Raw genomic sequence first — 25,360 nt, forward strand, 5'->3', positions numbered from 1 at the left:
CCCACTGCCGATGCTATACACATTCCACTTCTATTTACTTCCGAGGTTTTCAGGAAGAATCTGAGACTGTCCGATCCCGCAGTGGTTCGGGTGCCTTGACTGGTGATCTGCTATCTGCAAACATCGGTTGAGATTGTCCAACGTATTGCGACACCTGCGCGTCATTCATACCTCCGCTGTTTAGGTGAGTAGCACAAAGCTGTTTAGTCTTGGAGGGTAGCATATGCTTTCCACTGAAGTGGCGTGGGCTGCCTGGATGCCTTTTTCGATTATCTTAGAAATAGCGAGTCTAGATTTGCTGGTTTCCGCACTTTGATGTACTCATCCGGCTGCCATAGTGCCTTGGAATCTTTTGATGATACCATATTGCAAATATTCAGCTGATGATTCCTATCTGCCGTTTATTCATAACTCTGCTATTCGTATGCAAGTGTCTTTGTTTGATTTTCTTGCCCAAAGTATCAAATAATCAAGTTTCACCTCTGTAGGAAAGAAAATGATCACCGTCAATTTCCGCGTGTCACCACCTAACTTCAAAGGCCTACATAGTCGCCTCATAAGTCCATTGCGAAGTGGAGCTTAGGGGACAAGCGTAGAGGGAAGGGAGGCGTGTATGCATGAGCTCAATAGCGGTGGGTAACGGAGACGCCCATCTCTCTCGAGCCAAGAGGCGGCCTCCGTAATACTTGCCTCATCAGCTAGGTGAAACTATGAAGTTAAGTTGCCCAATGTGGTAACGCGAAGCGAGCAATGTGGCAATCAGGAGATAATCAAGGGGTCTGAGTGACGCGAAGAGCTCTAGAACTATCTTAGCTGTCAACTGGCATTTCAGCATTTGAGAGAACTGAAGTTGATACCCTAGCATCGCTAGAGAACTGAATCGGCAAAAAAGATGGCAACTACTTGAAACGTGGGAAGCAATCTTATGCACACAGAGGTGTTCTCTCTCTTCATACACCCGTTCAACCAAATTGCCACCAACACGCCCATCTTCCTCCAGCAATAACAGTCACTCACTATCATACCGCTGAAATATTGGTCAATAAAGCTGCCGTAGTTTGACCTCTGCTTGGGTGTATATGCAGGAATGGGGCGCGGTCTCAGATAACTGGCGGTGATGTACGACATACCACTAAATTTAGCGTCTAGAAAAAGATGCCAAAATACTAACAAACTGGCGACCGTGTAGTTGCTTGATATTGCGATGCTTTTCAGACAATCGTATATATCCCTTACTCCAAATTTAGAAGAGAACAGACGCAAATCGCTACCCAGGCATCTACGGCATAATACCGTTGATAGGAGGACGGCGGAATATGATGTTTGTGTAGTACAGCAGTGTAATAAATAGTATAGAGATTTGAAATTTTTAGATATCCCTTGAAACTTTGAATCAAGTTGCTGCAATAATTCCTTTGAAAGAAATTGGAGCGATAAGTTGGACATAGATAGCTCCTAACAGATGCAGCGCCAGAGCGATCTCACTAAGACGAGTAGAGCTCTTGAGAATTTCAGTTGCATTTGATTGTCCATTCATTACCATTGCCCCCTCTTATTTGAGCCGGCTTCGACATTAGATTGACTTTTGTCAACAAAGCGGGACTAGCTTTTCAGAAGAGTACGAGAAATGCTTGGGCGTTGAGATTCGGTATAGAATAGAGATGGGGTCCTCGAGGTAGTGAAATTCACGGTAGTTTTGAGAAAAACATATGGGTAGCGAATGCATAGTATCTCGTGAAAATGTAAAAATTCGGTCTCATTGCTCACACTTTGGCCACTTGGCCATACTCTCAAGAAGAAGCATCTCCATGTGTAATCGATAGAGTATTGTATTAGGAACATTTTGGTGAACTTGGATATACAGCATCTTGACACAACATTAATACGGCATTTGGAAAGCTAGATATTTGCATAATTAAACGCTCCCATAAATAGCGAAGTAATCAGCCCGTATTTAGCGGCACTTGCCGTAGAATTGGGGATTAAATGTAGCTGTAGTGACCTCTGGTGGGTAAACACGTCAGTCATATTGAGCAACCTGCCCCATCAAACCACGTTGCCCGCCCTAAATGCCTTGCTAGAGTGGCCTACATCATATCATGTGCGTAGCCGGCATGTAGGAGAAGGAGTAGGGCCAACGCCGCAGTCCACATTGCACTGACGTAGCAACCGTCACGAGAAGCAAGCACCGGGCATTGCACGTAAGAGCGAGACGGGTGGTTGCGACGTTTGAGATGTAGCCGAGCAGAAGGCCTTAGCAGCAGCAATCCTCTACTACTGCAGCTCCTACTGGCTATCGGCTGTCGGTGAAGTGCTTCTCTCTGCTGGCCTGGGTTCGACTCAATACTAGCTTACGCTAGGAGCTAAGGAAGGGAGCAAAGAGGAGGCGGTGGTAGAGAGCAGAAAGTCGAAGCCCCCAGTAACTGCGTATGTGTGTGCGTCAGCTTGTCTCTGGCACACAATCATGCGCAGTCCGGAGCGCATCCGGGTGACTGGAGTGGAGGAAACTAGTTGGTGGCACGATGTTAGGACCCAAGTAATACGACAGAGTGTCTCACTTACAGCCACCAGAGGCCCTCGCCATGGATCTGATCTAAGCCGTAGGCTGAGCGAGCAGCGTTGATAATGTCGGCCGACGAGTTTGCGTGCGACCACGGCAGTGTGGAGGATGGATGATGGCATTGCTAGACCCCCCCCTTTCTGATGAGGCCTGTGACGAGCCACTGGCGATGGGGAGTGAGGCTTTCGGCTTCCACCCCAGTTTCCTCGACTTACGCCCTTGCGAAGGGGCGTGGCCCGAGACGGTCGATGCTACTGCGTCAAATGATCATTGATGCTTGAATTGGGCGTATTTGGTCGAGTGCCGCCATTGTCATAATCGCCTAGTTTTAGGTGTAGCGGCTGTAGGTAGGTATATTGTTCTGGAGGATGATGAGGTACATGCGAGTAGCAGATTCCGTTAGTGAGTCCATGATAAGATAAAGATCCAGCTTGTGCGAAGTCCCTACTAGGTATGTAGTGCTGCTAGTTGCATCGTGTACGTTGTATGAAGCATGAAGTGGCGTACACGGTACCGGCAATGCTCTGGTGCAGTAGCAATGTCGTCATTAGCCGCTGCCAGCGTCTCGAGTACTTACCAATCTCGGTGAGCCCCTTGGCAGAATCCATGCCTGTGATCAGCGAAACGCCCCTCTTCTCTAGACGCGATAGGCCCCATAGGCCCTGTAAAGTCTTGCGAGGAAGCCCGTACAGGCGCTAGCTGCGTCCAGATCGAGAGCGCCCGGCGCTATCTCAGCTCTATTACAGGGAGCTTCTGGAGTGAGCCACAGGCGGGAAGGGCCCATAGCGTGCGGCTCGGCGTCGAAGGGAACCACAACCAGCCAATAAGCGGACACGATGCAACGACGGATGGCCTTCCTCGACTTCCGCTCAGGCGTGGCGCTCGCAGCCTGTAAGGCCAGAAACCGCCAAAGCATTGTCTGCACATCCACCTTCCGGGTTCATGGAGAGTGCTGCGCTGTACGAGTTTGTCTCTGGATGCTATTTTGAGCGCTCTGTTGACGCCTTTGCAGGTCCCCTGCACACCGGTTGAGATACGGCACTCTTGAGATGAGCGTGATGGAGACAACAACTCGAGACAATGGGCAAATCAGCGTCTGTGGAGGGTCTATGGACGGTCGATGAGCATGCAGGCAAGTTGCCGCGGCAGCTCCAGCCAGAAGCCACAGTCCGAGCGTGAGACAAAAGCCTCAACGGCTGGGTCCTGGCGCACTCTCAGCTCCTCTCAGCTTCCGTCACGCCGTCTCGCCTGGCCCTGGCCCTGGCCCTGCCCTGGACTCGCTGATCCATTGTGAACAGCCAGCAGGGACTAGAATCGCAAAAGCATGGGGGTGCTAGGATTTGGATCATGGCCGACTCCCTCGTGTTCGTCTCCAACGCACGATGCAGTCGCGGTGACGGCAGCAGCAGCGACAGCACGAGTTTCCGAATATTTGCTTTTACCTCCACCCCCAAAAAAGACGACAATGCCGAGGCCTAGACGGCCCCCAAACTTGTACCACCCAACCTCTTGCTTTGACTTACAGATACACACTTCCAGAGATGGGTAACGCCAACAATGCAAGACATTCTCTGGCTTTTTGTGTTGTGTTGTGGCTGGCAATTGATAGCCCCAGAGCTGTTCAGTTTAGATTATGAAGGACATGTTCAGGATTGGCCTTGGTCGTATCGAGATGTGAAGCTGCGGAATCGCCGTTACGACCTCTCACCTCGTACAGAGATCTATCTGATCTCTTATCCGTTACCTACCTTGGTCTGACCGCCCTGTCAGAGTCCAAGGGGACTTGAGTGGACAAGACGACTTCCGCTTGGAACATATTACAAGACACTACAGATAAAGAATATTCTTTCTTATGTCCTTGACAGGTCTGCTTGGTCAATTGCCTCGCCAAACGACGCCAAACGAACCATATTGTAACTCAGCGCGGCGTATTTAGCAACGGGCCGATCCGACGAAGCTCTAAATGCCTACTTTGACAACGTCAATGCTGAGGTCTTTGTTTGATCTTACAGATAGGCAACGCGAGATCATAATCATCCAAATTTTTCCGATTCTCTCCCTCATTTTCCATCCGGAGAGTTAAATCAAGTGTGCAGGATACAGCATCTTTCCTCTAATGTCAGTGCTGCCCTGGTTCCTTGGAAAGTTACACGGACAAATAGTGCATGCGTGGCTCCCTAAAGGCCCCCATTGGAGAAACCGATTGTCTGCTATGTGACTTGCTCGCTTGGCCGGTTTTCTGTTGTTTTCTCCTCCGCTGTCGGATCGGCTGATCAGAGACGACAAAGTCCACCTCGCTCGGGTAGATGGTCTTATCATTGGCTAGCATCAATATTACGTGTCTCTCTAGTGTGCTAAAAGGAGATGCTTCAAAGGCAAATTGGCCACTATCGAGTTCGCGGTGGCCACAAAGCAAGCACCATTCTACAAAGGATTGCAAGCCATCAGCCTCACACCCTTCTACTGATACCTTTGTCTCTATAGCCTGTCAAGCTCTCTACACGCTGCCTGCTGGTAACCTGCTGTCTGTTCTAAAATCTGGGGAGAAGGATGAAACATGAGTGCTCAGACTCGCGTGTCTGTAACATTACCTTGACAATCATGGCTGCCCAAGCTGTGACACCGTTTGGGCTACAAAGAAAGTACCTCGTGGCCCAGGGTGCAAACCGAGGCCCAGATGCACGTCAGGCGTTTGGATGGCATTACCTTTTGCTTATCTCTCTGTTTTCTAGACCAGCGGAGACAGTTTGATTAAGTGACACAATGCAAATAAGCAAGCTGTTGGGCTTAGTCACATAGTCTCAGTATTTCAAGAACATGCAGTGCGCTGGCCAGGTCACGACCATTGCAGTTCAATAATAAGAACAGCGGCGTGTGCTTTAAACGAGGGCATATCGTGGGGGCCTGGTGCATCTTGAGCTTGGCTTGCCTCCCGGATCTGACTGGCTGAGCGTTGATCCGGCGTCTCCTCTTTCCAACGCATTGCAATCTCATGCACCTACCCGCCGCCTCCCTAGCGTTCGCCCCGGCCAAGGATCTCTTTCTCAACAACAGGCCCACACGAGACCGCATTGTAGGCGGAGACATGGCGCCTGGATACTTGCATGCTTAGTTCCCTAAAAGGGGGGAGGGGTGTGCGGGCATAACGCAATAGGCGGGCTATATTCCAAGCAAATCGGGACGGCAGAAACAAACTTGACAACCCTTGACGCAATGGCGGCCAGCTGGACAATGCCTTCGGACGGACTTCTGGTCAATGCCCAGCCCATCTATCCTGAGGCCATGTAAGCGAGTTGCTTGAGCTTCCGGGGTCGTGTAGCACGCAAGCCATCGCTCAATGACCTGATTGCAAATGAGGTCGATAGTCAAGTTATGCTCGCTGTAGTAAGAACGGGTCGCTTCTCCGGTTCCGCGACGACATCCAGAGTCTCTGTTTGGCTGGGGTCGCGAGCTGCTTGCTGCTTGGGCATGGCCCTGCGACTTCTGCGGCTTCTTGCTTGTTCCTGTAACTAGGAAACCTTGGGGCTCACTCACTCAGTGAGCTCCTTCAGCAAGTTTTCTCCGCAGCAGCCAGTCATATGCATTATTATGATCCACAGCCTGCACATATACGACTTGATTTGCCCGAACCAGGATAAAGTCTTATAGATACTTGTGGAGATAGAGGGAGAAAGGAAAAAAAAAAAGACGTGCAGTTCGTGAGCTCTCCACACCATTCCCAGTTGAGCTCTTAGACCCTGTCTCAGCAGCCACACGATAGACGCCTGCTTTAAGCTTCTCAGTCTAACCCAGTCTCCTGCTCGGGCTCTTTCAAGGCTTTCTAGCCTGTATTTATTTATAAGACCCTGAAAGCTCTCACTCTCGGCCGTCTTTCGTTCCTTCTCCATCACTTTCTACTCATGCTCTTCAGCTCTCTATAGCAGAGGTCTTCTTAGATTGTATTGTTATGCCAAGTCCCCCAGTGGAATTTATGCAACTGAGCCTACCTCAAGCTATAGGGCGTCTTGCTCTACCCATCTATCCCTGCTCAGAGACTTTACAGCAGCTATCATTGTTATCACGATTTGCACTTTAACTTCATTGCACGAAGGGCGCATCCATATTTTTGACAGATAACGGCAATCAACAAGCTTAATACTCTCATTTAACCTACTAGGCTAAAAGAAGCCGACTATTGGTGAGTTTTCTTTCTTCCTGTTACGCAGACATCCAAATCGCTCTTGAGGCTCAATATTACTATCCTACGGCCGACTCGAGATTTGTTCAGTATCCGGCAGATTCTCCCAACCCAGAGCCCGTGCTCCATCAATCATCAGCTGTGCGATGATACAAAGATTGAAATAGGAGGAGATCCAATGATTAAAGCAAAGACTGACCTGTTTTGCAGCTCATTATCATTCCTCGAACAGCTTGTTTGGTCTCTGCTTATCGCCTCACCGCTGGTAAGAACTCCTTCGTACTAAATCAGTCCTATATTTACTTTGCAAGATTTGAACTGGAATATCAGTCAATTTATATCTTGGCACAACATATACCACCTCTCCTCTCTCCTATATACTGACGGCAAGCTGATTGGTTTATGGGCGCGCGACAGATAGACACGCAAGGATTGACGTACTGGACCTCCCCGACGACTTACATGAAGGATCAAGGGAGATCATAAAGAGTACGGGTCGACGCTTACTTATTAGCCATTGACTGCCTAGACTTCCAGCTACCTGGCTGCAGATCACGTCGTTGGCAGCTCTGAGACCTCCACAGCCTTTCCAGCCTTATTTTACCCTTGGTCGCGGGCATCCTTTTCCGCCAGAGATCCTATCGCATGCATTCCCAGCAGCAGAAGGTATTACATTCTTTCGCTCTTGTCCCTTATCCTGGCATATTACCACTTTTACGATCAAAGCTGGAAACGCTCTCCACGCCTAAGAGCGGCTCTTTGCGAGAACTCAATGGGTGCGCCATCCTCAATCCATATGGGGTGAAGAAGCGTCTTAGTTCACACTGAGGTACGTTAAAATGAGTATGAAGTCCTTTGCTGTGAGTCCCCTGTCAAAAATCACTGTCATTTCGCACATGATCGCCGTCGCATTGCACGCGCCCTTGCCGGGGATGTGGCGAGGAGAGGGATACATCACATTCTTTGGCACTTGCACCTGCTATCACTTGTGGTAAGATCTCTCCATGGGCGATTTCGGCTCCATATGCGAACGAGATGCAGACCCCCCCTCCAACAACTGATTTCCTTGGTGTTACAGCCAGCCGCATCTGCCCCCAGCGCGGCTTGGCGTCCTTCTTCCGATATGCCCTTGCACTGCTTCCGAGTACTGGGAGGTAGCTGCATGTACTGTACTTTGCCCCAAGGCTGTACTACTAAAAGACACCCCCCCTTTCAAATTTCCTCCTTGGGTAGCACACGCCAAGAATCCATGCTAACGCCTCCTTCTACTGTCTCTAGGCTTCTACCCAAATAACCATTCATTGTCTTGTTCGGAATGCTTGTGACTGAGTGGAATACAGCGGAATCAGCAGAAGCAGCACCAAGGCTTCCCTGGCCTTTATCCCCCATCATGTCTCAAAAGCATATATACGTTCTGTTAGAATCCGATTCTAATGGATTCTTTGATTATAGGACTACGACTCCTCACCACCACCTCCATGCACGGAGCTTGATTACCTTGATATACACTCTCAGGCTGGCGATATGAGGTACGTTTTCTACCTTTTCCTCACCACTCCAAATTTCCACCGTTACCTAGGCGGTCCACCCAAATTTCCCTTAGCCAAAGGGCCGCTACCCAGCAGGATTATACGCCTCTCTAAGCGGCCCTGCAACGGGGCCTGTGAGCTCCAGCGCCGATGGTTGCATCTGAGCTTGTGTTCACATCACTGCTCTGTCGCCGGCCGCTGAATGGAATCTTGCATTGGCCTTGTACTACCAGTGCTGGCAGGTATAGCTTTTTGGCTTTGTGGTACTCAGCCAAGGGCACCCATATCTCCGATTCCATCTGTCTAGTCTCAATAAGCGCTCTTTTTTCAACACTACCTGCTCTTCCTCTCCCTCTTCTTATCATATATACCTTTTTATTATAGATCCTTTCTTCTTGTCTTCTATATCCCTTTCTTTCAAATACTTGTCCATTCCTTTTTTTTTCTAATCAGACGCCCAGGTACACCCAAGAAGCAAATACGACGGCTTTGGCGATAGAGCCTTCGCAGCCCCCCGGGCTTCTAAACCTATTCCACCCTACTGCTGCTACCCTTGCTGCCACGACGCACTATCCTCAGGACAGCGCTGCTTTCTACCAGCCAACAGCTCAAGTATTTCCGGGCCTAGATGTTAGGTCTCGCCTGAATACCAAGTAAGTTTTTGCCTAAAAATATTCCATGGCAGTGGTGGTATTGGTGATGCGCAAAGAGGCATGGTAGTGATGAGGCGTGGTCGCTTATTATTATTATTTATTTTTTAACAACGGCTTATACAGTTACAATAGCGCTGCGGCCTCAGCTGGTATGGCAGCTCACACCCACCAACAGCACCGCTCCGCTGGGTTACCACATCTGACAGCGCAAGTAAGCGCCAGAGAGCAATACGCTACCACAACACCCTCGTTTAGGAGGGCATCGGAGCACCCTGTCAGGTCTCCGTCATTTCCGGGGGTGCCTCTCCGCCGTTTGCCTTTGTCGCCAACCCCAAGCCCACTCACCTCCTATATCGCTCCGGCTGGGAGGATGGAGGCTGGCCAGTTCCAAAACAGACCCTCCACAACAGCTGTGCCTCCTCTCATGTCCGTCCAGACGTCTGGGTCCCTTCAGTATGAAAATGGGACGCCAATCAAGGTTGAGATTACGGGCACTGTGGATAAGGGATTCTTTCTTGCCGAGGGCGAATGGACCTGCTATCGACGAAACTATATGACTTGCGCATGCTCATATTCGCTGCAGCCGCATTACGCGAACATGGGAATTCATTTTGTCCCTCCTGGAACCTCTCAGTCATTTCAAGTCTATGGGCTGTACATGTCGATATCTGCTGTCGTAGCAGATAATGATCAACAGAGCATTGAGCTGGTTCAACACACTCCTAAGAGGGACAAGGGACCAACATCCAAGCCTGAAAAGGTTCTGCTGGCGCCCAAAAATTCTGTCCCTCCTCATCACACCGGCATGTACAGCGACAATTCGAGCGCATCTGGCGCCAGGGCAATGTACCAAGACGGTTACGGCAACGGACAGGGGGTTGGTCAGCCTGCAACTGAGCATACATTTGAGCGTATCCAGTTCAAGCAAGCCACCCAAAATAATGGCAAACGGAGAGCTGCACAGCAGTATTATCATCTTATGGTCGAGCTCTGGGCAGACCTTGGCTCACAGACTCCCGATAAGTTCGTCAAGATTGCTTATAGGAAATCTGAGAAGATGATTGTCCGCGGCCGCTCCCCTGGCCATTACCAAAACGAAAAGAGACGAAGCCATAGCGGCGGCCCAGGAGGCTCTTCTGGATCACTGGGAAGCTATGGGTCGTTGGCAAGCATTGGAGAATTTTCGCCTCATCCCAGCCTCCTCGGCGGGAACGGCTCGTATAATGCACCCTACGACCCAAGAGGATCAGTATACCAAACGCCAAGGAACCACGAGGTTCCTGGCGAAGTGGCAATGTCTCCCGAAGACGATAAGACGATTGGGAGCGCCAAGGGATATTTATACTATCCTGGATCGATGTACGATAGCTCTCCGCCGCGGCCCCTTGAGATGTTCGGCACCCGCAACGAGCAAGAAAATACTCCATCGCAGTCATCTGCCGACTCCAAGGTAAAGAGTGAGTACGACATTACGCCTCGTGTCTTTCATCCACCGCTCACGGATGGTCGTCGCCAGCTGTCAGTGTTTGAAGGGAAAACCACTTCAAGCGGTTACTACCCTACGATCTTGTCTCCCAGCGTAAACATGACGCTGTAGTCGTGACACTATTAGTTGGGAGGGTGGTGCACGTGGCGCTGCGACTCGGCGTTGGTTCTGCAACGAATAAAAATGTCATCACGACCAAAACGGGAAAAAGATGAAAAGGGGGGGGGACAAACTCAAAAAAGAAAGTTACAAAAAAAATTGAAAAAGAAAAAGAAAATCTACCACCGCAAGAATTATAATAAAATATTGGAAATAAATTGCAGCAATTGGAAGGACTAGAAATCAGGACAACAAAAGCGACATTTACTTGGGAAATGGGGGCTTTGGAAATATGGGAAAACTATACGTGACTGGGCAGGCCGCAGGGCTCGTGTCGACAGCAGCAAGCTCCGGCAAATCCAGGATACACAATGAATGCTACGGCCAGTCTTTTCTTTTGTGAGAGAAAAAGAAAATTGTTTTGCATGGAAATAGACTCATTCTTTAGCCTTGTCTTGGCTAGTGAGGGCAAAGGAAGTGATATTTGGTCATTTGGGCTGGATACATGCGGCAACGCATAGGATATCAGGATTGGATACCAACAACGGTGCAGGGATTTGGGTTTGGATTTTGGACTTTTTTGACGTTCTCTAAGATTGGATTCTATTCTTTGGATTCTTTCTTTTAATATCCCTATTATTTTATTCTTATTGATGTATTTTGGTTTCTTGATAATTTTTTCTTCCAGTCTCTTTTGCTCTGTTCTTTTCTCTCTCCTTGATTTCAGCTCTATTCATTTTTTGGGCGAACAACGCAATGGATACTGATGCAAGGGATGCTGACATATTCCAAATTGTTGACTATAGGGTCTCTGTGTTGGCTCTTCATAAGCTAAAAATACTTTGTGTTTCGCCATTCTACTATTCATCTCCTCTTTTTCTTCTTGTCTCGCGCTGCCTGGCCTCCCTTTTTTACATTCCGCATAATGCCGTTTCCTTTTTCGAGGACCATTGAGTGTGGTAGCAAATACGACGGCGTGCTGTAAGATCACGCAGATTTTCGCCTGACCAGGTACCAGGATCCATATGCGAGCATCACAGTGGCGTTGGCATAATAATAGCGGAATTGTTAAAAAGGAGGGGGAGCATGCATAGACAGAGTCTGGCCTTGCATAGGCTGAGTAGTGCTCCATACTTCTCGTGCCGCCACGGTCGGTACACTTTTTTCTTTTCTCTTTCCTTCTTTTGTTTTCTCTCTCACCATTACTGCGATAGGCCAGTTTATTTTATGAATGCAACATGATTACACAATATGCTATTGTGCCTGCTGGATGATTGTCAGGGGACTGGGAAATATCTCATCCCACCTCTTTAACCGATATTATTTCAGCCAGCTTACACATTTTTGAAATTTCTGACAGCCAAAAGTTGATTTATCTTCGTCTTGTGTTCGACAAAACTGCCAGCTAAGCTTTCTCTCTCTCTATCATACGATGATTGCCAATAAAGCACAAGAGGGGAGTGTATATACACAAGCGAGCATACTAATGCAGCGTGCAGCCACTTATGCGAGTTACAAACACGGCGTTTTGCCGCCGGCCTCTAACCGAAGCCACAAGCGAGGCTCGATACCACCACGGTGAAGGACTAGCCGCAAGCCATTGAATTTCGGAGTAGGCGCCCGGCGACGATCCTGGCGTGGAGGTGCAATATCGATGGCCGCATATGCCGCAGTTTCATCCCACGCTCACCGATAAGATACGTACACGGAAAGACTTGGTTTAATTACATGCATTCCAAGAATAGTATTTACGGGCGGACTCTCTCATCGTCGGGTTGAAGTCGAAGCACCTTGTACCCGAGGTTCAATAACTTCATGGATCTAATGGAGATATTAGGCACATACCCGGATCCCTCTGGAGGGATCAGTGCCATGTAATAACACGCTATTGGACAGAAGCAATCTATTCCTGCTACTGCCAACACTTACTCGTACGCGCTCTGAGCTTCTCGGGGACTTTTCCACCTGATGGATTGTGTTTCGGAAACATTATATCCCAGGCTGCAGGGCCACTGCTGAGATTCAATATTGTGGCTCACTTGTAAGTTCTCTTGGCATTCTATACATTGAACAGGCAGGTAGATACCTGCTATGAGAACCCCCACGAGGAGTTTTTCTAGGACATGCAGCTGAAAGCTTAAGGGTCTTCCCGCTTGGGCTATACTGCCACCAGGAATAGCTGTGGCGTCAGGCTCGTTGTGACACCGGCATGCTTCCATAGGAAAGCACCTCTATTGTTTTCTTTTCTTTTGTTATTTGCATGTTCTGTCTGTTGGAGGCCAGCTCATGTCGCCTTTGCCCCATTAAGTTAGTTGTACGCCTCCAGTCGAGGAGAACTTACACGCCTTATTGTGTCCTTGCGATGGTGAGAGCAGTTCTAGCACACTCCCTTTATTCTCTCATTTCGTTTGCCTGAAGCGTCATATACCTGTGCTTCACAGACGCACCTATCTATGCAGCCTGCATGCTTCTAACCCTACATACATGTACTATGTAGCTTTGGCTATTAGGCCTATCGTCTGCAGCTAAATCGAAGCGGGTAGCTTAATATTGTTACTCGCTCGGTCTGAATGCTGCTTGTAATGGCTTACTTTTCCTTTCGCTTTGAATCTTAGGAAAATGGTTGTCAGCGTGCATAGGCGAAAACATCTCATCAGGCACATATGGCGAAAAGACATCATGTCTGCAGGAAGCTGCATCGGTCATTCGGCCCATCTTTCCAACGAGAAGATGATATATTACATGGTATCTAAGTTTTGATTTTCCAGTCGTGTTGACGACAGCCAGCGTTGAAAGGGAAGGGAAGCGTGCATGGCAGAGAACATGGCGCACAGAGCCAGCCCACACTCATAAGCTGGACAAGTGATGACAGCGCTGTGTCTATTAGTGACGCCGCACAACAAGGGTCCATCTCCCTGGCCCCATAATTCGATCCGGCCCGTCCCTTTTTTGACACTGGGGAAAACGCTACTGCTGCTACTATCAGCCAGCACTAGTCTTCTAGTAATTAGAGCACAGACGATGCTTCACCAAGAACCAACATTTTCCAACAGGGTCTTCGGACAAGATGCAGCCGACTCTTTCACAGGGAGACGACCGTGGGGTTGGGTTCGTCGGTCCATTGCCGCCCTTCGCCCAACGCTCGGCCATGGCAATACTAAGGCCATGCATTGCCGTGTTAGTTTAGATTAACCAAGACCACGATGCGGGTCTATTGCAGCAGCCTCCCGCTGCGACAGCTACTAATACTGCAACGCCAGATTCACGCATAGAGAAGAGACGAGAATAGAGGGAAGAGAAATACAGTGCATAGAATGATTCAGCCTTTAACAGCATGAAGCCAAGGGGTCCTCGAGTCATTCTATCTTACTTTTTGGCTTTCTTGGCGCAGGTCATTGCCACCTCGAACGAGAGCTTCAGCATGTGCTTTGGATCCTAGCCGTATCTCTTTGTACCTGCTCACTATCTTAATAGCCGTACGCCCCTCCTTCGGAATATCCAGTTTTTGGGGAACATACCCCCACGCCCCATGGCGTCAAGTCATTCATTATGTCAGTGTTCGCGCAGGAGACCATCTTTTCCACCCCCCTGTCAAGAAATAAAATAGGGAAGTAGGAAAGAAGAGAAAAAGAAATACGAGGATACTGTATTTGTTATAGTGCTATCTGTATAGGGAAATCTTTTGAATGATGCTCACGTGCAAGAGCCAGCGAGCAAAACCAAAGAAAGAAAGGAATAGGAAAATAATCAAGAAACACAGCACTCTGTCGGAGACCGGACGAATTTCAAATACTATCAGTACTACTTCGTACTGCTACGCACACTCACTCACAAGCTTGGTCTGTTGCTGCGACCCGCGTCTGGCCTATCAAACGCCAACATATAATGGATCGTCCAAGGGTCAGCCATCAAACCGGGGGAAAACGCTACTTTCTTTTCTTTTTTCTTCTTTTCTTTTCTTTCATATTCCTTGTTGGGGGGGTTTAGAGGAGGATCCGGGGAAAGACCCTGGGGAATACCTGAAGCGGACTCACGGGCTATCACCGATGACCGAGGATAAATACACCAAGAGAGAGAGCGAAAGAGCGCAGAAGCAAGGCTGTGTGTGTGGCTTTTTGGCGTACCCTTCTCTCTTACAAATTGTAAAATTACTCGTGTGCTAGCTTGATGGGCTCGCTCTCATCCTGGCTGGCAATGTCTCACATGGCAATGCCTAGAAATGGCATTTCTCCAGGCTAATCTTTTTTTCGTATGGCTTACCGTGTGTCGTATGATGTAATAAGAACTCAGAGAAGGGAGGGATGGAAGATGAATGAGAGGGAAGAAAAAAGGAACGCTATGGCATGTCCTTTTGTTTGCGCAGCTTGGGCTCCGTCGGTCTTAAGCTTACTGGGATATACCTCGTTCCTACGCCCGCTTTCACCGAAAATGCCATTCATCGCTTTGTTTGGTTATTCCATGGCAGCACGAGCCATCTCAGCTCTCCTAGTCTCGTATCTCAGATATCATATTCTCCAGCTATTAGTCTAGTAGCTTCTTTCGCTGCCGGATCAGCCCTACAGGTGCATCTGCTGTTACGTCCGTCATCGGTTCAAGTGTCACAACAGTTCGGTCTACGGAGATATTATTCACAAAGGAGCCAGCAGCAGCCAAAAAGGGGGGTGTGCAGCAGCGGCTAGGCATGGCAGAAGAGCAAGGTAGAAGAAGAGAAGAGGAGACACCGGAGAAAAAGAAAAGAGGAGGGGAGTGAATTGTCTCAAGTAAGCATATCTGCCTTACGGAGCCACGGCATTGCCTCAATGTGGCCAAGCAGGTTTCCCAATCCTTTTCACACAATCTGCTCCCATTCGGTAGTCGGCCTGCTCGTTCGCTTTTAATCACTTTTTGTATTTTATGTACGAAAGATAGCCTGACTCGCTTGTTGCAGCCATACCGTTAGGTAACCCAATCCACGTGCTGCGACCCTGCATGCCACCTTGCATAGAACTCTCAGTATGTACTCTCTTGTATCGTCTTGCTAGTGGTGTTGTAGCTGTACATAAAAACTCATCCTTGTGGATCACCTCTTTTCTTTTTTTTTTTTTTTCACGACGATGGGTCATCGTTTGTTTGTTATCAGTCACACCATAACAGCTGTAGCTGTAGCCGTTGCCGCCAGATGCGATTTTGTGTAACGCCCGTGTTTTGCATATATGTGTACATGCACAACGAAAACCACGTAAAAAAGCGCCATACGGGTGGCTTTTGAGTGTCACCCGGCAACGTATTCCGGCCCAACACGAGGATCAAATCTCAGCAACGGACAGGGCACCTGGTCAGAAAGCCTGAATATCATAGCGTCAGGACAATAAAAGCCCGGCTATCGGTGGGTGGTTGCACTACATGCTTTCCTGCCCCCTTCATTTTTCAAATGAGCTTCAGGTTCTGGGGTTGCACGAGCTGCAAGTCCACGCCGGTGATCGACGGCACATCTAAGAGGCTGCTTCCGAAGGCTTCATTGTTACCACACGACCAGGGATCAAGCGCCATGTAGGACAAGGTACCGGCTCGAAATGTGTCCGAAAAAGCTGCGACTGGAGTATGCCGCCCACCGGTGAAGAAGACCAAGTAATTTTCCCAGTTAAAGATAAGGCGAAGCAATAAGTTACCAGGGGTAGACGTATTTAACCCGGATTCCATCTGTTTCTACCGCTTCAGGATATTTGGCCAGCTATTGCCAAGGTTTTGAGTCATGGCCAGCGTCTTGCTTGCTCTGCGTAATATGATGGACCCTGTTGAAAAGGTGTGGGGAAAAGTGGAAAGCAGGATGAGAGACGAAGCATCGCCAGCGACAGAGAGATGAGGGAGGAGGGGAAACGAAAGAGACAGGTCAAAAGATATGGAGACGAAGGAATTGAGAAGGAAGTAATAGACGCGCAGCCCAGAGTCAAGTCAGATTCATATTTCAGTCTCAGGCCCTCCAGATAGCATCCGACATGGTCGTCACCAAGGACATCTCCCGAACATCGTGTACACGTATCACATCCGCTCCTCCTTGAACCGCCGCCGCCACCGTCGCGGCCGTGCCCCAAACCCTCTGCGATGCCTCTTCCACTCCAGTCACTTTGCCGATGAAGCTCTTCCGACTCGTGCCAACGAGCCATGGCAGACCCTGTAAGCCAGGCCATTCCCTGAGCTCTTCCAGGCTACGTAGCAGTTCTAGGTTCTGAGCGCCCGTTTTTGCGAACCCGATCCCTGGATCGAGAATTATCCGCCACCTTCGGATGCCTGCTGCTTCGGCTGCAGCTACGCGCTCAAGTAACTCGGCCGCAACGGTTGGCACCAGACCATCGGGGTAGGAAGTGAGCTGGGTCATGTTCTGTGGAGTTCCGCGCATGTGCATCAGGCATATGGTTTTCCCAAGTCTGCCCAAAGTTGGGAGCATCTCAGCGTCAAGAGTACCGGCGGAAACATCGTTGATGATGTCGGCACCGCTGGCAATCGCCTTCTCAGCGACGGATGCGCGATAGGTGTCGACGCTAATGGCGACGTGACGGGTTTCCGGTATGGAGCGGATGAGTTCAATGGTGGGCACCACTCGAGAAGCTTCTTCCTCTGCGGACACCTCGGGGCGTCCAGGGGCTGTCGACTGCCCACCCACGTCAATGATGGATGCCCCGTTGCGAATGAGGTCTTTAACGGTATTGGACAGAGTTTCCAGATTGTTGCGGCCGCCATCAGAGAAAGAATCAGGTGTCATGTTCAGGATTCCCATGACGCTAGTCTTTCTGTTACGTACGAGGGGTGTCAGTGGTGCCAGCGCTGAAGACATTGGCGTAATGGATGATAGGGGCTCGCCAGGAGTGAGGTCATTGAGGTAATCTTGGACAAGCTTCCATGGCTGCGACGCGTAGAGTGGCTTTGATGGAATTAACCTAAGTCGGAAAAAAATGAAAATCAGTCACGAGATGTCATTTGCAAATCCTTGGAGATGAGTTGTCTTACTCTGCCAGCGGTCTCAGGACAAATTCGCGCTCAGGGATACCGATGTGTGGCACATTGAGTCTGTCATTCTGGACTTTTTCATCACCATAGAGTAAAATATCCAGGTCGATATTACGTGGACCTTTATCAATTACTTTCTTGCGGCCCATCTCGCGCTCAATAGCTTGTAGCTCATCAAGCAGCCCCAGAGGCTCAAGCTCAGTCTCAACCTGGTAGTCAGGTCAGTAACAATCTTTTTGCAAATACTAGTCAATTGCTGTAAGAAACTTACTTCGCAAGCTCCATTAATGAAGCGATCTTGCTCTGTCACATACATAGGCTCCGTTTCCCAGAGACTGCTGGTTCGCTTGACCCGAATGCCCCGCCTATTCATCTCATTGCATGCCTTTTCAATCTCAGATATCCGATCACCGAGATTGCTTCCCAAGGCAATGTATGCGGTCTTGGTTTGGTTTGTAGGAGCAGGATGACAACCACATCCTGAGTGAGATCGGCTCTGTGTACCTAATGATGAGCTTTGTTGTGCTGGAGCTCCGGACTTTGGTCGATGGATGTTGACAAAGTGGCTACGCGGAGATGAGTGGAAGTTGCGCACGCCAGAGCTGCGCAGGCCCCTCATTAGTGGAGCATGGTGTTGTATGTGAAGCCTCATCTTTTTGATCTTTTTCGTGCTCCCATGAGATGAGCTGAGCTGGGGTGGCAATTCCAGGCTAGAGCTGTGGTGCTATTCGAACTGAAGCTTTGAAGCTACTGAGATTTTGGTAGTTCCAATTTTTCCAATATGGCCTACCCTGTAGTTGGACAGCGGACCCACGTGCGCCCTTTCTGGAAGCGACTAAAGAACATCTGCAGCTGTACTGCCTACTTCGGACAGACATGCTACATCAGATGCCTCGGTCTGCTGCTGATGCTAATGCTAAAGCAAAACTCTCTCCGCAACTGTAAATCCCGATGGCTCGATAAACTCGGCTTCCGGCTACTAATCAGATTTGAGCCACGCGGCACAGGGTAGGGCAGGTTTAGTGCTACTACGTGGAAGCAATCAGCAAAGTATGCATATGCCTATATTGGGACTATCTGGTATCTTATGCGAGTTGCCAGAGAGACTCCAACGCATCCAGGACCGTCACCATACTTCGTAGTTTCACATCATCCTAGAATCCGGGGAATACACAGCGCTAATCTCCCCGCAAAATAGAACAGGTACACCTTGCGAGTCTCTGCCCATTCATCCATCCATCCCTCATGCAATTCTCTCTCGGCAGATGACTAAGCTACGCACCTCGGCATCTTTCCCCAGATCCACAGCCAAAGCTAGCCCATGATTGGCCATAGCGTCTGACCCAAGCCTCGGCTCATCAGGGTCAAATGATGGAGATGCAGCAAAACGACTTATGCCTTCGGACGGTCCCCTCTCGGCCGGGAATCTAAAATATTATTCTTAAGTTGGAATTGCCTCCGCATTCTCCTTCTTTCTCTTCTCTCTCCTCCATTCCATCTTCTTTCCACATCGTCTCTTTGATACCCTTCCCCGGCGAGACCAGACACATCATTCACAATGGCTTCTCCTCGTAAGTTCTGCTGCTTTGCCACTTGTCCCTTTGATGACAAAAACTCGCCGATGTCACGAAAGTCGCGTCAGGCATGTGGAAATCCAGGCAGAGGGCTAACCATGACGCGCAAACGAAACAGAGCAGATCCGCACTCCCATCACTGATCTTTTCAAGATCAAGCACCCCGTGCTGCTGGCTGGCATGAACGTTGCTGCCGGCCCCAAGCTGGCGGCTGCTGTCACCAACGCCGGCGGTCTCGGTGTCATCGGTGGTGTCGGCTACACCCCCGACATGCTCAAGGAGCAGATTGCTGAGCTCAAGAGCTACCTGAACGACAAGAACGCTCCCTTCGGTGTCGACCTGCTTCTCCCCCAGGTTGGTGGAAGCGCCCGTAAGACCAAGTAAGCCTGACCCCCCCAAAAACGCCACCCCGATTATCAATAATCACATGCTTCGAAATCGGCCTTTTCGGCCAGAGTCAGCGCGAACGAAAGTAGGCTGCCGCGAAGAAGTCGAAGAAAGGAGAGGACAAAGGAGAGGACAAAACGTAAAAGAAACTTTACAGAAGCTGACAGATTTTTAATAGCTACGACTACACCAAGGGCAAGCTCGATGGCCTGATCGACATCATCATCGAGTCCGGCGCCAAGCTGTTCGTCTGCGCCATCGGCGTGCCCCCCAAGGCCGTCGTCGACAGACTGCACAAGGCTGGCATCCTCTACATGAACATGATCGGCCACCCCAAGCACGTTCAGAAGTGCCTGGACGTCGGTGCCGACATCATCTGCGCCCAGGGCGGTGAGGGTGGTGGCCACACTGGTGATACCCCCACCACTGTCCTGATCCCCGCCGTTGTCGAGGCTGTCGGCAAGGCCAAGTCTCCCCTGACTGGCGGACCCGTCCAGGTCATCGCCGCCGGTGGTATCAGCAACGGCCAGACCCTCGCTGCTGCCCTCGTCATGGGCGCCTCCGCCGTCTGGGTCGGCACCCGCTTCATCCTGACCGATGAGGCCGGCGCTCCCAAGTCCCACAAGGAGGCCGTCCGCACCGCCGGTCACGACGACAACATCCGCACAATCATCTTCACTGGCCGACCCATGCGTGTTCGCAACAACGCCTACATCAACGACTGGGAGACCAACCGCCAGCAGGAGATGAAGGAGCTCGCCGCCAAGGGTACCATCCCCTACGAGGCCGATCTCGACAAGGTCCTCAACGGTGGTGAGAAGCCCTCCATCGTCCAGACCGAGGCTCAGGCCAACGAGGACGAAGACGATGATCCTCTTGAGCAGTTCCGCCCCTTCCTCATGGGCAAGGCTGCTGCCGTTGTCAACGTCCAGAAGCCCGCCAAGGATGTCGTTGATGAGCTCGTCAACGATGCCGTTGCCCAGCTGAAGAAGGGCAGCCAGCTCGTCGTTGGTGCTCAGTCCAAGTTGTAAAAAAAAAAAAAAACATCAAAACCATCTTTTCCTTGTTCATTGCTGGGTTTGTTTTAATGAAGCCTGTTGGTATTCCATTTTTCTTTATTGTTCCATGCCAAGTCATGTCATGTAGACTATACAGGTAGCATATAAAGTTTTGATAATTACATGTAACAAACTATGTAACAAATAAAAATGAAGAAAAAATATTCTAAAAAAAATATCAGACCCTCAGTAAATGGTCTTTCTTGTGGTCGTGACTCTCATTCAGATACTTAAATTGGGGTAACATTGATATCACACAGAGAAGGAACAGAAGCGTTGGTTAATTATATATATTTTGAGAAAAAGAAAAAGAGAAAAAAAGACTCCACGTCTATTCGTGTTAGCTTTTTTGACATTACAATTTGCGCCATTCTCATGTAAATCCCCCCCTACCTTCAAACCCCATCTGAATACTCCATAGCATTTCACATCCGTCATCCCACATCATTTCCCATCCTGTAGCATATTTTTTTCATCCAAAGAAAGCAAAGATGCAGAATTTACCCCTATCCCCCACATTTTAACCTAGTGTTGGGTATCTAACATTTAACCATCGAGGTAAGATCGGATAGCACCTTGTAATTTTGAAGCACCTTCGCCAATGACATTGGTCAAGTTCTCCAAATCATCAGCAGCGGTGATTCCAAACTTCCGTACAAAGTCCTTTGCAGCTGACTCGAGGTCGCCATAATCTTCCTCTTCTTCCTCCTCGGGCCGTCCAAAGTAGGCGTTTGAGGAGATGGCCGTGGCACCCTCGAAACCTTGAAGACGTGTCTTGGCCTCGGCCTGAGCATTAGGATCATAGGAGCCCTTGCCGAAATACTCATCGGAAGAGATGGCCTTTTGGGCGCCGAATTTGCTACGGGCAAATGTCTCGGATTCATCTATACAAAAACGGATGATTAGCTTTATGAAAATTCCTTTCTCTTCAGAGGACAACTTACCGGCTGCAGTTGCCTTTACGGGTCCGACAGAGCCGAAACCACCAGCATTCTTCTTGGCAGAAGAAGCAGAAGGAGCTGCCTTGGCACCGCCGATCTGACCGAATCCGAGACGTCCCATGCCCATTCCTAGTCGCTCCATTTCAGCGTTTGACTTCTGTCGTGTATGCGAGCTGGGGGCTGGGCTAATGGGAGTTGGAGAAATAATAGCGGCAGCAGATGAAGTGGCACTGCTCTTTGCGGCCTGCTCTTCTTCGGCTTCAGGGTCGTATCCCAACTTGGCGATACGCTCTGCCTCCTCCTTGGCCTTCTTCTCGGCCTCGTCAAAGTCAATGATATCGCCAGTGACCTTCTTGACGCCCAGCTTCTGCACCTTCTTCGCACCCAGGATGTTGGCCTTCTTGGGGCCACCGGAAGGGGTGGATTTTCGCAAAGCAGCAGATGTGGTGACACGGCTGGCAGCAGGCTTCGACTCGGTTGAATCTGTCTTTGAAAGAGGTGACGCGGCACGGGGAACGTCCTTGTTGCCAGCGCTGAGGAAGGGAGACGGCGTACGGCCGACAACAGGGGGTGTTGCAGTTCGTGATAGGGGCGGCGTCGGCTTCTTAATCGTAGGCTTGTCCCAAGATGAGAAGAAGTCGTCATCAGGCTCTCCAGCGGGGGTGGAGCTGCCATCTGCCTCGAGGCCATCAACAATAACTTCTTCAGGGTATCTGGCATTATAGTTAGAGATCTGTTTTATATAGTCGGGATATTCGGGATGGCATACTCTAACGCATCACGCGCGGCGCGTCGCTTCAGCTCATCCTTGTACTTGGTAGCCGCATTGGACTGGTACTTGGTCTTGGGGTCCTTGCTGTTCAATGCCGCGGTACCTCCGTTCTGCTGGAAGAATTTGGTCGCAGATTCGTTGCCACCAACCTTCATTACTCGAAGCTGATCCCATTGCCACTCTAAGGAGCAGAGGTCAGAATATGTGTCGAAACAATAACAACATTGCGGGATACATACGATCGAGGTTCGTGGATCGCACGAAGGAGATGTGTACACCCAGGTTGCGATGGTTCGCGGAGCAGTCTAGACACAGGTAGATGCCGAAGGGAACTGAAGTCCAGGTGGGATTCTTCTGTCCACAGTCAAAGCAAATCTATAGAGACAGTGGCGCGCTTAGTTTCTAGACTCCAACCTGTTTCCACTGCGAGTTTCCATACCTTGTTCGCTGGCTTCGTCTTCAATCTCTCGAAGATCTTCAGCGATTGCTGCTTGGTCGCGAGGGGGGCACTCATCGTGGGAGGCGGTGTCCGGTTCCGATACAAGTCTGTTCGAGTATTCCTTGATATATCTAGAGCCCGCTGTACTGTTCGTACCTACAGTGACCGCGTCAAGGGAGAGTAGAGAAGACGACGTGCACTCACGATTGGGACAATATTATTAAGGAGACTCCCAAAGACATTTGGCGATGCGGTAAAGTGGCATAATTGGAGCCGCTAACCTCATTCTAGCTAGGCGGTCTCCCCACTTCCATTTTCTGCCGAGGGCGGTGGCGCGCAAGATGCAAGTACTACAAGCTATTGCTGCTCGTGAAAGCTTCACTTTTGAATATCAAGCTTCTGTTGTTTAAGCTCGCTTGGCTTTGCGCTACCCCACGGCAATCTCATCTACACGAGCTGTCTCGGTAAGATGGAAGCCGAGGAGCCGCCATGATGACACCAACAAGTACAGTTCCTGCGATTCGAATCGTCGCCAATTCCACAATCAGACAATCCGCCCGGCTGCTTTTTGCGCGGACTTATGCGACCCAGACTGGGCTTGGAGCTGCCGCGACACCAAAGCCCAAGCGACGGGGCGTAACACCGTTTAACGATACCGGATTTGTGCCATGGAGTGAATTATCAGCCGCTGAGAAGGCGGCGAGGGCAACCCAGCAGTCATACAACTTTGGCATGATTATAGTCGGCCTGATTGCAACTGTACGTGCATATGCCATTGTTAATTTTTTGGATAGTTGGAAATATACATGAAATCAGTAAAGCTAATTAAGAATTGGCGCACAGGGTGGTGTTACGTATTTTCTATGGACAGATGTCTTTTCTCCCGAGAGTAAGACGAGGCAGTTCAACAGAGCTGTCGATAGAATCAAAAAAGATCACAGATGCCTCGAGCTTCTAGGTGATGCGAACAAAATTTCAGCTCACGGGGATGAGACTTTTAACAAATGGAGACGAGCACGACCCATCACGTAGGTAATCCAAGCATCTAAATGCAAAACAATACGCTTACATGAATATCTGTCAAGATCCACTGAGAAGATGGACGGCCAGGGCAATCAACATCTCATGATGCATTTTTACGTAAGTCTTCTCATTTGGAAATTTTATCTCTACGCGGATATTCATGCTATTTAGGTTGAGGGCCCCAAAGGAAACGGAGTAGTGCAATGTCACATGGTGATACCTCGTGGTGAGAGCGAATACGATTACAAATACCTATTCGTGGACGTCAAGGGCCACGAAAGGATCTACCTGGAAAATGCAGATACTGCCAAGGCTCGGGCAGGGAGGAAGTCTGTGAGCTTCTTTGGAGTCAAATGGGGTTAAAATATGTGGGATACGGCGCTTCAAGGTGTTGTTTTGTCCTCCTCTTAGGGAGATGGTCTTGGAAAAGCGCATCATGAATGGACACATTTCGTCAATTCAACCCCGGACGGTGATTCTGTATAACAATACGCGTATGGTGAGATGATTCATCTGTTATGATTCATCTATATCTTCAAAGACGGGCTTTAGGCTCATTGATTCTTGTTCAGCCTATTCTTTCCGGAACAATCTGGCACAGTGAAAATATCTGGATATTTTGACAGCGGCTGAACGGAGTCTATTTCGGTATGTTGCTTCCGGATGGAATGCACCATATCAAGTCTCTGACGGCTCACCTTCGTCCATTACAGCTTTCCTAGCATACGAGTCAATTGTGATTCACCTTTGAGAGTGATCCGGATAATACAGAATTGCCTCTAACAGCGTCACAGTAATACATAATTTCATCAACAAAACATCAACGTACATCATCCTAACTAAATAGAGACTCTATTGCGATGTTATATATAGTACAACGCAATGTTTACATTGGATATCCAGGGTCCAAGTTCCATCAGCCCGAACAGACATTGATTCCTAGTCAATATTATCCAACAAATAGGAAGTGTCGAGATAGTTTCATCAAAGGATTTCTGCCCATTCTGCCGATAGATTCCTTCAAACGGCTCTCGAGGAAGTTTCTTCATCACCGGCAAATTTGCAAGACGGCCTTCTACTCAACGACATCGGCAAGCACATCGCTCTAGGCATGTCCTCGGCAACAATCTCCTTCGTTAATCTCCTTCGTTAACCGTAATCTCCTTGCATAGAGCCGATATGCATAACAAGGCCGCAGAAAGACTATTCAGCCGGGCGTCAGGCCTACCCATTTCGTCACCGCAACTGCAACTCACACCATCCGGCGCAGCAGCACATAGGCCATCCGAAAGAGCAGGTCGAGATCAAGTCATAGCGTCCATCTCCCGGGTAGAACAAACGCCAACCGTCAACCTCCCATCTTCCCATAGTATGTGCCACATCTTCTTCGTGCCGTCTCTCTCTCCAATCCTCTTCTCGTTTTGCAGCAGCATCGCCGTACCTGTCAGAGTCACCCTTTCCGTCGGCTATCGGCCTCTTTTGCCACTACCCAACTTCGTTTCATCGTCTCTTTTTTTGGCCCCCATGCATAGACCTGCAGCTCCGGCCCTGCGTGATACCATATACACCTTCTCCTTTCCGACAAACTGGGCAGCAACGCGGGAAAAGTGAGCATTGGCCTCCTGCAAGTCGACAGAAAACCCGGGGCCCCGCGGAGGAGCGTTGTCCTTGGCCAAAT

At 49.5% G+C, this 25,360-nt stretch overlaps 6 protein-coding genes across 6 annotated transcripts; 4 read left to right on the forward strand and 2 right to left on the reverse strand.

The window, feature by feature from the left end:
* Window positions 1–3,640: 3,640 nt before the first annotated feature.
* Window positions 3,641–4,039, forward strand: GGI43DRAFT_385991 (uncharacterized protein; the record flags this gene model as incomplete). Its single annotated transcript, XM_083203729.1, has 2 exons — window positions 3,641–3,735; window positions 3,859–4,039. The coding sequence occupies 2 exons, from the start codon at window positions 3,641–3,643 to the stop codon at window positions 4,037–4,039; spliced, it is 276 nt and encodes a 91-aa protein (XP_083058381.1).
* A 4,099-nt stretch (window positions 4,040–8,138) lies between these two features.
* Window positions 8,139–10,877, forward strand: GGI43DRAFT_118985 (NDT80/PhoG-like DNA-binding family protein). Its single transcript, XM_083199025.1, has 3 exons — window positions 8,139–8,266; window positions 8,728–8,919; window positions 9,043–10,877. The coding sequence occupies exons 1-3, from the start codon at window positions 8,262–8,264 to the stop codon at window positions 10,514–10,516; spliced, it is 1,671 nt and encodes a 556-aa protein (XP_083058382.1). The 5' UTR covers window positions 8,139–8,261; the 3' UTR covers window positions 10,517–10,877.
* Window positions 10,878–16,030: 5,153 nt separating this feature from the next.
* GGI43DRAFT_119473 (folic acid synthesis protein) lies at window positions 16,031–18,860 on the reverse strand. Its single transcript, XM_083199027.1, has 3 exons — window positions 17,760–18,860; window positions 17,489–17,697; window positions 16,031–17,418 (listed from the first exon to the last, which is right to left on the reverse strand). The coding sequence occupies exons 1-3, from the start codon at window positions 18,138–18,140 to the stop codon at window positions 16,455–16,457; spliced, it is 1,554 nt and encodes a 517-aa protein (XP_083058383.1). The 5' UTR covers window positions 18,141–18,860; the 3' UTR covers window positions 16,031–16,454.
* Window positions 18,861–19,046: 186 nt separating this feature from the next.
* GGI43DRAFT_385994 (2-nitropropane dioxygenase) lies at window positions 19,047–20,480 on the forward strand (the record flags this gene model as incomplete). Its single annotated transcript, XM_083203730.1, has 3 exons — window positions 19,047–19,059; window positions 19,181–19,442; window positions 19,628–20,480. The coding sequence occupies 3 exons, from the start codon at window positions 19,047–19,049 to the stop codon at window positions 20,478–20,480; spliced, it is 1,128 nt and encodes a 375-aa protein (XP_083058384.1).
* Window positions 20,481–21,053: 573 nt separating this feature from the next.
* Window positions 21,054–22,734, reverse strand: GGI43DRAFT_385995 (ADP-ribosylation factor GTPase-activating protein; the record flags this gene model as incomplete). The annotated part of the gene is made up of 5 exons (XM_083203731.1): window positions 21,054–21,391; window positions 21,452–22,161; window positions 22,218–22,401; window positions 22,460–22,595; window positions 22,660–22,734. The coding sequence occupies 5 exons, from the start codon at window positions 22,732–22,734 to the stop codon at window positions 21,054–21,056; spliced, it is 1,443 nt and encodes a 480-aa protein (XP_083058385.1).
* Window positions 22,735–23,148: 414 nt separating this feature from the next.
* GGI43DRAFT_385996 (protein tim21) lies at window positions 23,149–24,045 on the forward strand (the record flags this gene model as incomplete). Its single annotated transcript, XM_083203732.1, has 4 exons — window positions 23,149–23,418; window positions 23,503–23,687; window positions 23,745–23,799; window positions 23,854–24,045. 4 exons carry the CDS (start codon window positions 23,149–23,151, stop codon window positions 24,043–24,045), a joined length of 702 nt encoding a protein of 233 aa, XP_083058386.1.
* Between the last annotated feature and the right edge of the window lie 1,315 nt (window positions 24,046–25,360).

The sequence above is a fragment of the Trichoderma evansii genome (assembly GCF_050947405.1).
Source record: "Trichoderma evansii strain SZMC 28006 chromosome Unknown GGI43scaffold_17, whole genome shotgun sequence".
Lineage (NCBI taxonomy): Eukaryota > Fungi > Ascomycota > Sordariomycetes > Hypocreales > Hypocreaceae > Trichoderma > Trichoderma evansii.